The 15,000-nt window shown below is 48.7% G+C and overlaps 1 protein-coding gene across 6 annotated transcripts in view; it reads right to left on the bottom strand.

The window, feature by feature from the left end:
* The window catches only part of LOC105900898 (ephrin type-B receptor 3), a 58,658-nt gene that overhangs the window by 22,044 nt on the left and 21,614 nt on the right, over positions 1-15,000 (bottom strand). For all 6 annotated transcript variants that reach the window (XM_031574346.2, XM_031574347.2, XM_031574342.2 and 3 more), the window contains exons 2-3: positions 8,133-8,197; positions 3,122-3,794 (exon numbers count right to left, since the gene is read on the bottom strand). In XM_031574346.2, coding sequence (XP_031430206.1) covers positions 3,122-3,794; positions 8,133-8,197 — 738 coding nt within the window. The remainder of the gene's footprint in view (positions 1-3,121; positions 3,795-8,132; positions 8,198-15,000) is intronic.

Here is a 15,000-nt window from a genome sequence, read left to right on the forward strand (position 1 = left end):
AGATTGCCTGGTTTGTGCCCAGTGCAGTATGCTACGTGGCTTCAAGTTTGGAGTCTGAGATCAGAGGATGGACCTTGTGTCTGCGTTCACATGTGTTTGTTTTCCCTCTCTGTTTTCCCCAAGCAAACATCCCCCACCAAGAGGAGACAATTTATTTTACTTCTCTCTTTTTTTCTTTTTTTTTTATAAAATGCATCCAGCTGAGTGAAGGCCAAGCACAAATGTTTACAGTCGTCCTCTGTTACGGACAAACACTTCCCAGGAAGGACACACACACACATGTGTACACTACACACGCCTGCACACTGACAAATACACACACATAAATGTATTCAAACACACACACACACGTCTTTTCAACTTGAATTAATAGTACAAATTCAAAGCCCATTGCCACTCCATTTGTGTCTTGTGTGCAGCTAGTTCTGTGCTATAACCTTGTCTTTTTGTAGTTTCAATGGCAGCAGCAGAGGAGTCCGCATAAGAGGAAGGTTTTCTAGATAAACGATCATAGTGCCGCTGTTAGCCCAAAGGTCGTTGACATTAGTTCGCTCCCAACACCATTTAGAGAGGCTGTTTACAAGTTTCGAAACCCGTGTGAGCGGCACTGTGATCTCTGTAGTTTTTACAGGCGCATATCTCTCACTTAACTGTCCTGTTAAATGATCAAGGACACCGCTGCTGGCGGCATTAGTGTTGGGAGAAAATGGGTGAGCCAAAGTTTACAAGGGCGACTGATTAAAAAGGTCCTGTTATCTCTATACACAGACAGGTAAATAGCACAAAGGCGTTTACAATCTAAAAAAAAAAAATAGTTCGACACACCGGAACAAGAACTCTATGTAACCTCTCGTTGATATGTGTACATACACTAAAGCAAATGCATGAATGAAACGGCCCAACGGCCGTGTTTAGCTGCTTCGGTCAACCCTTTTGTACTGAACTCCTCTCTGAATGTTCAATATTGGCACAGGCCTCCATTCCGACCCTGAGTGATGTGCATTAACGCACCTTTTGTTTGCGCTGTAGCCGGCTATCTGAGGTATTAATAGCAAGAAGCACTTTGTTCGGTAAACAACGGATGCACTGGAGAGGACGCTCATTGACTGTGCAGCATAGGTTCAAGTTTACTTGGCTATGTTCATGGACTGCTACTAGGTGAGGAAGAAAGCTTATTTTATGGCGGAGATAACTGGCTGTTTGATTGCCTCGATCCTATTAAGAGCTGTGAGAGACGACTTCATACAAGTTTTTTTTTCTTTGTTCTTTTTTTAAGGCTGTAAAGTGCTGATTTATCGCTTCCTGGAAGGTAAGAAGTCAGCCTTTCCCTTTCATCCTCCTTTCTCTTCTAACACTGCTCCTGACAGAGCACAAATGTGAGGAAGGGGTAGATAGCGACAGAATGAGGGAAAGAGAGAGAGGGAGTGAGAGAGAGAGAGAGAGAGAGAGAGAGAGAGAGAGAGAGAGAGAGAGAGCAGGGGGGATGAGAAGAAGGCAGAGAAAATGCAAATCCTGCCGGCTTTTTTTGGCAGATTTGCCCGCTCTCTCCCTCTCTATTTCTTATGCCGTGTGGGGGGCTTAAAGAACTGATTAGAATATGTGCTGAAATTGGAAGTGAGGGTGAGAGCGGAGGGGTAAGAAATGCAGGGTGTGAAATACAAAAAAAAAAGGTCTCATTGATTAATATTCATGTGAATGTCCTCTCTGAGCTCTGGCTGAGCATTAATGAGACCACTGGCCTTCAGATTGATAGAGGGAGGAAGAGAGAGAAAGATAAAGAGAGAGAGGGAGGGAGAGCATGGGATAGAGGTAGAGGAGAAAGAGGGAGAGGAAGAGGATAGCGAGACAGAGAGCGGGAGGGAAAGATTAATTCCAACCCCCACTATTCCAAATACAGTTTCCGGCCGGCTTGATTAGAAAGTTATTTTTTTTTTATCGGTGCTCATTCATGTTCATGCCATGGCTTTAACCTTGAGTTACCAAGAGCAAACAAGCGGACTGCTAACCAAACAGAGTGTGGGAGGGCGACCGGTGCAGGCCTGCTGCTGTCTACAGGTCAAGCATGTGTGCAGCTCTCCCCTTTAAAGCAGCAGTCCGTCTCTCTCAGCTCTCACACTCTTCCTCTCCCCTTTAAAGCAGCAGTCCGTCTCTCTCAGCTCTCACACTCTTCCTCTCCCCTTTAAAGCAGCAGTCTGTCTCGATCAGATCCGGGGGCAGGTCCACAGCTCTCACACTCTTCCTCTGCCCCGGCTGATCTGTCTGTTTTCATTAGCGGTTCTGTTTGGCTATTGAGCGGAGCCTGTCAGATGCCGTGCAGCCGATACACCTTGCACACACACTCCTCCATCTCGTGCGCTTCATTAATGTTTCACTGTGGCCTACGGCATCGTCTCCGCTGATCGATTCCTCTGACAGTCTCTGCATTTCTCTCTTTCCCTCTCTCTTTCTCTCTCTCCCTTTCTCTTTCCCTCTCTGTGACTCCCTCTTTCCCTCTCTGTGACTCTCTCTCTCCCTCTCTCTTTCTTTCTCTCCGTCTGCCCTTCGCACTGGTCTGTCCGGCCCCTCGGCCCAGTTAGTCTGTTCTGTCACAGAGAAGGAGCTCCAGCTGAGAGGCCTGCTGTTCTAACTCACCTCTGTATCAACCCTCCTCTCTCTCTCTCTCTTCCTCTCTCTCTTCCTCCCTCTCTCTCTCTCTCTATCTCTTCCTCTCTCCCTCTCTCTTCCTCTCTCTCTCTCTTCCTCTCTCTCCCTCTCTCTTCCTCTCTCTCTCTCTCTCCCTATCTCTCTTCCTCTCTCTCTCCCTCTCTCTCGCTTCCTCTCTCTTCCTCTCTCTCTCTCCCTCTCTCTCTCTCCCTCTCTCTCTCTCTTCCTCTCTCTCTCTCTCTCCCTCTCTCTCAGACTGCTCACCGACAGGTCACGCACTCTTTTACTTATTTATTCGCCGCCTCACGCTGTGTAAATTGGGGTCAAATGAAGTTCTGTGGAAAGGTGCACGCTTGTGTGTATGTGTGTGTGTGTGTCTGTGTGCATAGTGAAAGTTGCAAACTTATCTAAGCTTAATTAACAGGATTAACGGTGTTAGCGCCTAGGCTTGGCACACTGTGATGGAGGTGACTCTCACCTTGGCACTGGGTATCTTTCATGGCGGGTTCGAAGCCGGAGGCACAGGTGCAGGAGCCGACCGGAACCATCCACTCGCCGTCCCCGTTGCAGTAGAGCTTGAGAGGGACGGACACCTCCACGGCGTTGGGCACGCAGTTGCCAGGGGCGATGACCAGCGAGGTGGCCTCAGCACCCGTGGCCGTCTCAGGGAAAACGGCGAAGTTGGCGATGGTGGTGGAGCACTTTTTGTAGAAAACTCGGACCGAGATGAGAGACATGCAGGCGCCCAGGTCCTGGAAGGCCAGGTAGAAGCCGGACTTGGACAGCGGACCGAAGCTGCGGACCTTCGTGTTGACCTTGCCTAAGTCCAGCTTGGAGAAGCTCTCGTCCGGTGCGATGGTGTCCACCTTCACGTAAGGGTTCTCCATCCAGAAGGGACTGGTGGCGGTGGCCGAGTCGGAGTCGGCCTCGTAGTAGAAGAGGTTGAAGGTCTCTTTGCAGGAGCCGGGAATGTTGGGGATGCTGTTGCAGTCTCGCACGGTGAACTTCATCTCCACGTAGGTGCGCAGCACGTCTTTGCGCGGGATGAAGTCGCTCCGCAGCCAGTTGTTCTGGTTCAGCTCGCGCACGTTGCACACCTGGTACGTCCGGATCGGGTTCATGGAGTCGTCATAGCCACTCACCTCCTCCCACTGCAAGCAGAGAAATAGATGACCATGGTCAGACACATAGTCACACACACACAGTCACACACACTAACACAGTCACACACACACACACAGTCACACACACACACACACACACACACACACACACACACACACACACACACGATTCGTCTGCTCTGGGCTAACGCTAAGGCTAGCACAGGCTCAAACCTGTTCTAGAATCAGCAACAGACAGTGACGATTTTCATAAAAATGTGAGGACATGAGGATAGGTTTGCTTCAGGCCTCTGTCCCATAACATAATATTATGAGACAGAGAGAGAGGGAGAAAGGGAAGGGAGGGAGGGACAGGGTGAGAGAGAGATGCAAAGAGGGCGATAGAACGCTTAGAGGTGAGGGGAAGGAGAAATCAAATTTGTTTTAAAGCTGTTTGGTTTGCTCCATTTCAATTACAGCATCAGTGAGAGTCATTAAGAGCCACGCTGATTCCCCCTCTCGTAACACGTCCTTTCATCTCCCGGGCAACGCGCAGATGAGTCAGCCAGCGCGAGCGGTGGCAAATTCATCACAATTACCGCCGCGTGTCAGCGCCGAGCGAGCGCCCACGTCCCGCCAAACAGGAGTGGATGTTTACCTCGCAGTGGGTTCACAGCGCGCACCGCACCTCTTCACAGCCCATTATCATTCAATTACACAGCAATGATTACACCGCAGTGATTACAGTGTCCTCTGCTGCATTCACACAGCCCAGAGAGGTGAGTGAGAGGCGACAGACAGTCCGCTGGAACCATTTATTCATTTCTGATTGGACTAGAGGCATTCCATGAGTGAGGACATTCTAGAACACCCTCACTCGGACTCTTCTCCGCTGGTAATCACGCCGTGTTTGATATATTTAAACCGCTGCAATTGTAGGATGTCAGCATTTGATTAATTCAAAAGGAGAGAGCAGAATTTTAATATGTTAAATTTGACCGTTATCGAAAGTGGAAAAGGGAGAAGGGGGAATGTACAGAGGATATCCTTTACCAACCCCACTCTCACTCCTGTCATATTGCCTAGGTGTGTTTTTCCCAACTCTTATCTGTTGCGATTAATACAACATTTTATTGGGAAAGTGGAAAGGGCATTGATTTCCAGTAGAATTTGTGATGGAAATGCTCCCAGTTCAAATGCATCCTGCCCAGTCCCACAGGAGGAGGAGGAATATGGAATATCGATGGGAGCGGTTTGGTTTGATCGGCACAGTCCTGACAGGACACTTGTTCTAATTGCTGCCTTGACTGAGTCCAGTCCAGTCCTCACTATAATTACATCAGCCGGATCTGAAGCAAAACAACAAGACTGCCAGGCCCACAGAGCAACATAAACATCACAGCATCTGAGAGAGAGAGGGAGAGAGAGAGAGGGAGGGATAGATAGAGATGGAAGGAGAGAGAGGAGAAGAAAGAGGAATAACAGAGAAGAGGATGGATGGATGAAGAGGAGAGGAAAGGGGGGAGGAGGGATGGAGTATAAAGGAGAGAGAAAGGGGAGAGAAAGAGAGAGAGAGGAAAAGAGAAAAAAAGACGGGAGTGGTGAGAAGAGGAGAGGAGGGAATGAGCGAGTAACAGGAACTTGTTCAGATGTAGCCCATTCCTTTCAGGGGGGTCTGTGGCCCCTTAATTAACATAGAGATATGGACGTGGGGGAGACAGGTCATTCATCGCGCGGGCCCCCAGGGGCCACAGCAGACGGGCTCTAACCGTGGCTGTGGCTGCGGAGGCGGCATTAATACCGGGCTCTGTCTGAGAGAGCGGGCCAGGTATCGATCATCGCCAGCCAGGTCTATGAGAAGGGGGGAATGCATGAAGTGTCAATGGGTATTTAGTTGAGTGTAATAAATAGCCCAGCATGAGAGAGCGCTGGAGAGAGAGAGGTGGGAGGAAGGGGAAGCATCTGACAGGAGGTCAGCTACTCGAGGGACCGCCGGAGTTCCAATATGCAGCCTCAGATGCTTCGCTTTGTCAAACACAGGCATTAAATAGGGCTGGGTGAGGAAAGGGGGCCAAGTCCCTGCTCATCGATTTCACTCTGACAGTCTGAATACTTAGGTGTGCTTCTTTTCTCTCTCTCTCGCTCTCTCTCTCTCTCTCTCTCTCTCTGTACCCTCCCCCTCCCTATGAACCAACCCTTAAAACTTGTGTTCGTGTCCTCTGCCGTCAAAGGCGCTGATTTTACTTTCAGATGCACAGAGAACGTCCGCATTAGGAGGTGCAGGATGGTTGAGGTGAGAGAGAACGTCAGCATTAGGAGGTGAGAGAGAACGTCAGCATTAGGAGGTGGAGGATGGTAAGGGTGAGAGAGAACGTCAGCATTAGGAGGTGCAGGATGATGGAGGTGAGAGAGAACGTCAGCATTAGGAGGTGCAGGATGGTAAGGGTGAGAGAGAACGTCAGCATTAGGAGGTGCAGGATGGTAAGGGTGAGAGAGAACGTCAGCATTAGGAGGTGGAGGATGGTAAGGGTGAGAGAGAACGTCAGCATTAGGAGGTGCAGGATGATGGAGGTGAGAGAGAGCGTCAGCATTAGGAGGTGCAGGATGGTAAGGGTGAGAGAGAACGTCAGCATTAGGAGGTGCAGGATGGTAAGGGTGAGAGAGAACGTCAGCATTAGGAGGTGCAGGATGGCAGAGGTGAGACGGAACGTGTTCTAGAGGAACCCACTATAACTTCTGAGTGCTCAGAGAGATTCTTCAGCTGACGGTGTCTGTTCCCTGTATGATTGAGTGTGTGGTATTTAAGGTTAACGTGCATTTGTAAACGTTGACCCAGTCCTGTTGTAGATCAGTACAGTGTCAACATCAGAACCTCATCAGTGCATATGGACGATCCATAGCTCGTCGGTGAGCCTCTGTTACAGATGTGGAGTGAGGTGGAGTGATGGGCAGGAAGTCTGGGATCCATTTTGTGTTTTTTATTCTTCTCTCACTGCTTTTCATTTATTTCAGATTCTTCCTCCCTCTCTCTGTGTCTTTAGGGGCAAACCATGCTTGTGCCCTCTTGAATGCACAAACAACATCACAAACACAATATGGTTCAGGGTGGGACTTGCCAATTACTTCAACCAAAGGGATATTTCTGCCCTGCGGCAACCAGGCACCCAGGAAGCTGCAGACTCTGTCTACGGATCTGGTCTGGATTTTGCCCCGATTCGGCCCAGACCCGTGCCTGACCTGAGCCGAACCCAGACCGAGCCCATGCCGGACCCGAGCCAGACCCCACAGCGCTGTGGTGGTGGTGAGAGAGGGGATTACTGAGGGGATTTCTCCTTTGTCTGGGCACATTCCTTCCCTGCTCCGCACAAAACAGAGGCGCAATTAAAGCCAAACAAAAGCACTATATACGGCCATGTGGACGCCGGGTTTCTCTCCGATAAAATATGGGCCAGCCGTACGCCTCTCGAAAAGAAGCATCTGCTTATGTGGGGTGAGAACACGGACCATCAATTTTCCTCTTTCTCTCCCTCAGGAGAGTGGAGCTGTGTGTTTGGCATCTCGGACTCGGGGGGGGGGGGCCTTAAGAGGAGAGAGGAGGAGGAGGAGGCGGGGAGGGAGGTGACTGGATTCCTGTGGGTTGTTGTGGCCGGGGTCAATGGCGTGTCTGTGTTTTCTGCCTAAGTGCTAAGTTGGTCGGAAGTAAAAGGCCGACAGGAGGAGTGGCTGGGAACAGCTGTGGAGGTATGGCGTTTGGGGCGGCGAGGGCGGCGAGGCCAGGGAGAGGTTCCATCCACACCCCGAAACGCACAACACCAGCGTCGAGAGGGCCCGGGTGGGAGGAGAGGGGCCTCTTTGAAGTCGAGGATTGACGTCGAGGAGCTTTTGTTGGAGAGACTTGGGAAAGGGGATGCGGGGGTGAGATGTCAGTGGCTGTATGGGATGCGAGGAGATTTGTGGCGTGCAGCGTCTGGTGGTGGGGTCTTTTCTGCGGGTGCTTTATGAGCTTGTATTTCAGCAGGTTTATTTCCCTTTGCCTCCGGAGATTAGAGAAAAGACGCTTTTGGAAACAGCGGGAAAGGGGGAAATTCAATACGTGTGCGCTGCTCGTGTAAGCAAACGCATCTCGGGAAAGGATGTGGAAATTAAAAAGCCGCAGACATACACACACACACACACACAGGCACACATACACACACACACAGACACACACACACACACACACACACATACACACACAGGCACGCACACACACACACACACACACACACACAGGCAAGCACACACACACACACACACACACACACACACACACAGGCACGCACACACTCACACAGGCACGCACACACTCACACACACACACACACTCACACACTCAGTGATGCTTACCCCAGTCTCCGGGTGTGCGGTCCAGGCCAGCTCCGTAGTGGCCCACTTGGTGTCCATCAGAGTCTCTGTACGCAAGCAAACAAAAGCACAAACAACAACAACAATTAGACTCATTTGCATTTTTATCAGCTATTTGATAAAATAACACCACACGGAAACAAAGAGGCTCAGGGACACACTGGGAGACAAACCAAACTATTAGGATAATTTAGATATGTCACCACTGGAGTGAGAAGAAAAAAAAACTATTGAACACAAGCTGTTGAGGGTCCATCTCGTGAATATTTACGATGGTGCGGAAAGGAAAAGGACCCGACTATGTGGGTGATCCACACAGCATTGTTGTGGATTTATTGCGTGCTTGGCCTAATGAGACTTAATTTGGCGTGCTATTTTATGGGTGGAAACCAATCTTGAGTGCTTTTGAGAGGGCAAACCGCCTCTTGTCCCACACTCCCAGAGACCCAAGCGCCCACTCACACCCCAAAAAGCTGGTGGCCGTAAAACCCAAGAAGATATATAACACAACAGAAGGCCTATAGGGACGGCAGAGGGGCAATAAAAGTCTTTCAAACAAAGACGCGACCCAGGGCCACTTCACTGGTCAATCTGTTACAGTCAACTTTTCTCTCTCTTTGAAGGGTTTTAAAGCAGCGCGTTCACTATCTAGCACGATTATCATGGTGAATTAAAAAAAAAAAAAGAAGAAAAAGACACGTAGCGCTGGAAACACGTAGCATGATTTCCGTGACGACTTGACACACAAGCCTATTTTTAGCAGCGGCAGTCATTAGCAGGCTGGTCCGCTCTCCCTGAGTCTGATTAAGACGATCGCACAGGCAGCACAAGCGTGGAGCGGAGCGGAACGTACCGGAGCGTAGCGGCTGGCTCACCGGGGCCACGCACGCAAATACTGTCAGCACATTAAAAAATGGCCGTCCTACTCGATTCCCCTCACATCCCTTTTTTTCCACTGGAGTTCTATTTTTGTGCGTTCTTTTTCTCCTTGCGTCTTCCATCTCTCTCTCTCTCTTTCTCTCTTCCATCTCTCTCTCTTTCTCTCTCTCTCTCTCTCCCTCTCTTCGTTCTATGTTGCTGTGCTGACAGGATGTGTGACATGAAAAAAAGGTGTAGACAGTAAATATTCCCCCTCTCCTGGGACTGTGTGCAGGCATGCTAATGCTGACAAAGGTATGTGGCCTTAAAGGGAGACGTTCCGTCTGTTCCCAGTATCTGCGTGTTTTCTGTCCTGGCAGAATTTCCCCACTGATTTCCAGAAGCTCCGACATCAACCAGCGCCGTCCCTCAGTGTGTGTTGTCACGACGCTGTATCTTTGGTACATCACCTTTTTTTTTTCCTTTGCGCCACTTCAAGTGAGTGACAGCGAATCCCAAAGGGGGATGTAGGGAACAAATCAATGCTTTCAGACTTTTTTTTTCACACACAGGGGGCCTTTTCCCATGGCTACTTAGCATGCATCACCACTCCTGAAATTATGTGATGTCAGATACCACAGTGCTTATTTAACAAGATCAAATGATCTTCATCACAAATGAATTTCTTCAAGTACTGAAAGTGACTGAAAGTACGAAACTGTCACGTCATACATCAGATACACAATGGTACCACTCCTACTACTGATATTATAAATGATTATTCTAAAAATCTGGATGTTGCAATGCAATAACGCATTGCATTACTATACCAAACAACTGCTGATACAGTTCACAAACTCCTGTACGCAGCTCATACACACACACTCTCTCTCTCTCTCTCTCTCTTTTTTCCCAGTGTGCACAGAAGGCCTGAGTCAGGAGAACGGCATGGAAGGTTCAGGAGAGTGTGTGTGCAGTGTAAGTGTGTGTGCCGTGTGTGCGCGTGAGTTCGGTGCTATTCGGCTTTGTTTGCCCTCTATGGTAGCGGTGAAAAACAGCAAAGCCCTGCATTGTGAGCCTGGTCAAGCCTTTTAGATGAGAGGGCAGTCCTGACTCACTATGACAAAACACAGCACTGGGTGACCTGTCCCATCCTGCATACACACACACACACACACACACACACACACACACACACACATACATTATGTGTCTATGTGTGTTAATCTAGGGGGTAGTTCACGTGCGTTCTCAGAGGCCGGATTCATACTATGCGAGGGTTGTATTGCCTCTGCAATCAGTCACACAGGTAGTAAATTATTTACCTCTGAAACAGTGGCCTTTTTGAACTCATGCACAATCCCTGCTTTGTCCAAAGCTGGAGTGTGGCTGACAATCTTCCTCTGCTCTGTTTTCATTCTGTGTTTTTCTATCTTTCTGTCTGTTTTTTTTTTCCTTTTCTTCTCTCTCTCTCTCTCTCTCTCTTTCTCTCTCGCTCTCTGTCTTGTGTCTGTCCTCTCATTACAAATTGCGCTGGCTTTGCAGAGGGTTACTCTGAGGAACCTGACAGACAGGTCTACAGCCTTCTCTCCAAAGGCAGCCTTCCTTCCTCTCTGCATTCCAGGGCTGTGTCAGACTGTTTCAGTTTCCCCTGGAGGCGCAGGAGGCCGTGATGGAGCAGATATAGCAGCAGACGAGAGGCTGCCTCACCACTGAGAGTTAAACAGGCTCAAGCATATTTAACACAGAGATGGGTGGGGATGTGGTTGCTTTCGTTATGTTCTGTGCTCAAATACATGCAAATAAGTGACTGAGGGGTGTGTATAGTCTTTTTATAGTCTCTCTCTCTCTCTCTCTCTCCCTCTCTTTCTCTGTCTCTTTGTCTGTCTGTCTGTCTGTCTGTCTCTCTTTCTCTCACCTGATGACCTGTGTCATCACTCTTGTGTGAAGTGATGGATATTCGGGTTGGCAGTCAATATTTGCCACCTGCGAGTGAGTCTGTGTGCACAAGACTGGGCGGAGCCGCTCAGCTCACTGTCAATGTTTAATCCTCCTCCTGTGTTCCGGAATGATCATTTATCATTAGCATTCTAAAACTTCAGTCTTTAAGAAATATAATCTTTTCTTTCATCTTAAACTTACGAGGATGCATGTCATCCTTCACCCTACCTACTTGATAGATGAAATAATTTATATCTATAAAAATGTAATACTTCGTTTTATGAGTGAAAATACATGGTCATTACAAGTGTTATTATGTTGTAAAATGGTACAAAATGATTAAAAGTACACTTAAAAACTAGAAAGGATCTATAATTGTTAAGAAACTGAAAGAAAAATGGTTATAAAGACAATAACTTGCACCTTTAGAGTGGTTTAAATCAAAATAGACCAAAATCAAACGTTTACAAAATACTTATTGGCATTTATGTCAGGCTGGTCAATTCTGACCGAAAGAGCAACGAGTGCAACCGTGTTGTGAACACAACATGAGGGCAGGAGGTGGCGTGTGATTGGTGGAGGTGCGACGGAGAGCACAGAGTTCACAGAGGTGTGTGGGACAAGAGACTGCGCCGAGAATGACACATATATGAGTCATGTGCCAGGAGTCAGGAAACCACAGCTGTGTGCCCACATACATCAAAAGGCACGCAGACGCACGCACATACAACAAAGCCACACACACACACACTCTCTCTCACACACAGACACACACACACACATGTGCAACCACTATCCAACAAGGCCAGCCCCTAGCATCCTAATCCTGTAATGATAGAGCACAGCTAATAACAGGGAGAGCCTGGGACTCACTCGTCCTCTGTGTGTCCGAAAAGACTCTCTCTCACACACACACACACACACACACAGATATGCACTAAGTGCCCAGGGTTGCAAGCCTCTTAAAATATGCCTTTGTTCAAACAACCAGTCTTCTAAAAGAGGAGTGGGGGTAGGGTTTTTAAAAAAAACACACCATTATTGACACAGAGGAATGTGCATGTTAGTGTGTGTGTGTGTGTGTGTGTGTGTGTGTGTGTGTGTGTGTGTGTGTGTGTGTGTACACTGCTTCGGAGTCCCTAGCTAGCCACAGCAGACAGGTGAGGGATCAGGCTGGATTGCACTTTGACACTGCTTTTTTACTTTTAGAGTTTTATTTAGGGGCAGGCACTGGAGGCTAGTCCTCCAGGGCAACACACACACACACACACACAAACACAGACACAGAGGGTGGTGAAGAAAGGATACACCTAGCGCAGCACTACAGTACATTTGGAACAAAGAGCTCTGGCAGATGAGGGCCATTTCAGGACGCCATTTTGTGTTTTGGAAGGCGCCCTAGCTGTGCGCTCGCTCGGTTGTGAGTCTGAGATATGCTAACAACAACAATATGCTAACAACAACATAAACAACTTTAAAAAGTGTAGTATTTCCTAAAAGAGTGTGCTCTCCCTCTCTCTCTCTCTCTTTCTGTCTTCTTTCCAAACAAACCTGCTGCGGTGAGTTGTCTTTGTTACTAAAAGAGTCACAGCTTCTCATCAGTTCAGTGCAGCGTTTGATGAAACATAAAACTAGTTGTGTTTATGAGGCTGTGGTTGTTTGGTCTTTAAGAGTGCGGACGCATCTGCTGAACTGAGAGACACACACTTGAGGCCTCTGAGACTTCCTCCGTTCTTCTGTTAATTGATTTTTCCCCTCCTCCTTCGCTCTCTCTATCTTTGTTGTGACACTATAAAGAGGGACAAACACATCATGGCAGCTCAGCGCTGGGGCCTAGGGATATGCGTGTGTGTTAGAGAGTTTGAGTGAGTGTGTGTGTGTGTGTGAGAGAGAGAGTTAGAGAGAGTTTGAGTGTGTGTGTATGTGAGAGTGGAGGGGGTTAGGTGGTGAACCCCTCTCTCTTTCTGACTCCCCCAACACTACAGCTGTGTTTGGCCACAAACCCCCTATGAGATGTGTCAGTGGTGGCACAGAGAGACACTGCATTAGGCGCATTAAGCTATTAGTCTGATTGGTTTGCATTGGCTTCTATTGCCAGTGTGATTAGCCCAGTGCAGAGGCAGGCAGAACAGGGCCGGCGCGGGCGAAAGCAAAGCTTGGGGGGGGCTCCATTTAAATTTAAATTGGGAGAGCAGCCCTCTTCTTTTGTGCTGCCGTGGAGTGAGGTGATTAGGAGAATGGATGTTTTTGAAGGACTAGCCCTCCTCTGCCTCCCAGCAATCACACAGGCACACACACACACACACATACCACACACACACAGAGACAAACATACACACATTAACACTATAACACATGCCAGTAGATACATAGACACACACACACACACACTCTCTCTCACACACGCAGGAGGCAGTGCATTCATTTGTGGAGGGTTGGTGATAAAGGTAGAATTGGCCCTCAGGACTCCCCTGCAAGCCCCCCCCCGGCGCGCCTGCACTCGCTGTCAGTCAGCTCACAATGCCTGTCACCGGGGCAACTCACGGCTAATAATGTGAGACACTCTCTCTTACCCTCTCTGTATCTCTCTCTCTCTCTCTCTCTCTCTCTGTGTGTGTGTGTGTGTGTATGAGGCCCACAGACAGACATGTGTATGTAAAAATGAGATCCAAGGAGTGTGTGTGAGAGAGAAAAGTTTGTAGGTTTGTTCATCTGAGAAGCAGAGAGGTTTGGTTGACTGCTCCAGTTCCTGCCCGCTCTGAGAAGAGAGCCTCTCTCTCCTCCCCCCCCCCTCCTTCCTTTAATTACAGGGCACTGTGGATCTGACAAACAGGTAGCCCCCAGGACACCTGTCTGCAGACCAGGTGTGCCAGATGTGTGTGAGTCTGTGTGTGTGTGTGTGTGGGAGAGAGAATGAGTTACAGTATAATGTGTGTGTGCATGTCTGTACTTCCCTCTGTGCGTAACCACTGGGCTGGATCAAAAGAAAAGGGGGTCATCTGCCCCCTCACCCCACCCCAGGCTCTCATTCTCTTCCCCTCCTTCTCTTAACCCTCTCTCTCTCCATCTCCCCCTCCTTCCCTCTCTTTTGTCAATGGGTTTGTCCTTCACCGAGGTCCTGTCCGCACACTGCACCCCTCTGAGCAAACGGGACATCACTCTAGTTGTGTGTCTCCCGCGGGACAATAAAGGCAGCCGGACAGGTGGTGAGGTATGTTCAGTGCTTCCTGTTTGACAGGATGTGACAGAACCTTTGCCATGGTCTAAACACTTGCCTCTCTCTCTATCCCTTTTTAAGGCGATTAACAGAGAAATCAGGAGAGTTCAAGCTACACTGATTTTAATGGGCCACGGAATTAGTGTTTTTAAGTAGTGAGTATGAATGAGTGTTTTTAAGTAGTGAGTATGAATGAGTGTTTTTAAATAGTGAGTATGAACGCACAACTGCTCAGGTTTCTCTGTCGTAACATCCATGATCCCAAAGCCGAAAATGGGTTAGGACGTTCCCTATGCAATAATTTAACTAGGCTCCACAATGGACAGTTCCAGTTTCCCTTCTGAGACAACTTCTATTGTCACCCCAACCTTTCCCGTCATTGCATTGCTTCAAATGTTTTTTATTTTAATTTTTTTATATATATTTGCGCTGAACATCAAAGCTGGCGTTGTGGGTCTGGTTATTTTAATGACAGTGTTTAGGGGGCGGCCCTGGAGCTGCAGACCTGCCTTTATGAGCATGACTGTCACCGGATGACGTGACGTGAAGGCTCTCCGTCTGGCTTTATGAGCATGAGTCTCACCGGGTGACGTGACGTGACGGCTCTCCGTCTGACTAAACACCGAAACCATCTCCTGTCCTCCTGTGATGCAGTCAGCCCTCCCTAAGCATTAGTTCATGACTGCAGGCATGCCGTTTAAAACACTCCTGGCTAGAGAGTCATTACACCTCAAGGTAACACACACACACACACACACACACACACACACACACAGAGAGACACACACACACACACACACAGACACACACACACACACAGACACACACACACAC

Source organism: Clupea harengus, chromosome 10 (genome assembly GCF_900700415.2).
Source record: "Clupea harengus chromosome 10, Ch_v2.0.2, whole genome shotgun sequence".
Taxonomy (NCBI): domain Eukaryota; kingdom Metazoa; phylum Chordata; class Actinopteri; order Clupeiformes; family Clupeidae; genus Clupea; species Clupea harengus.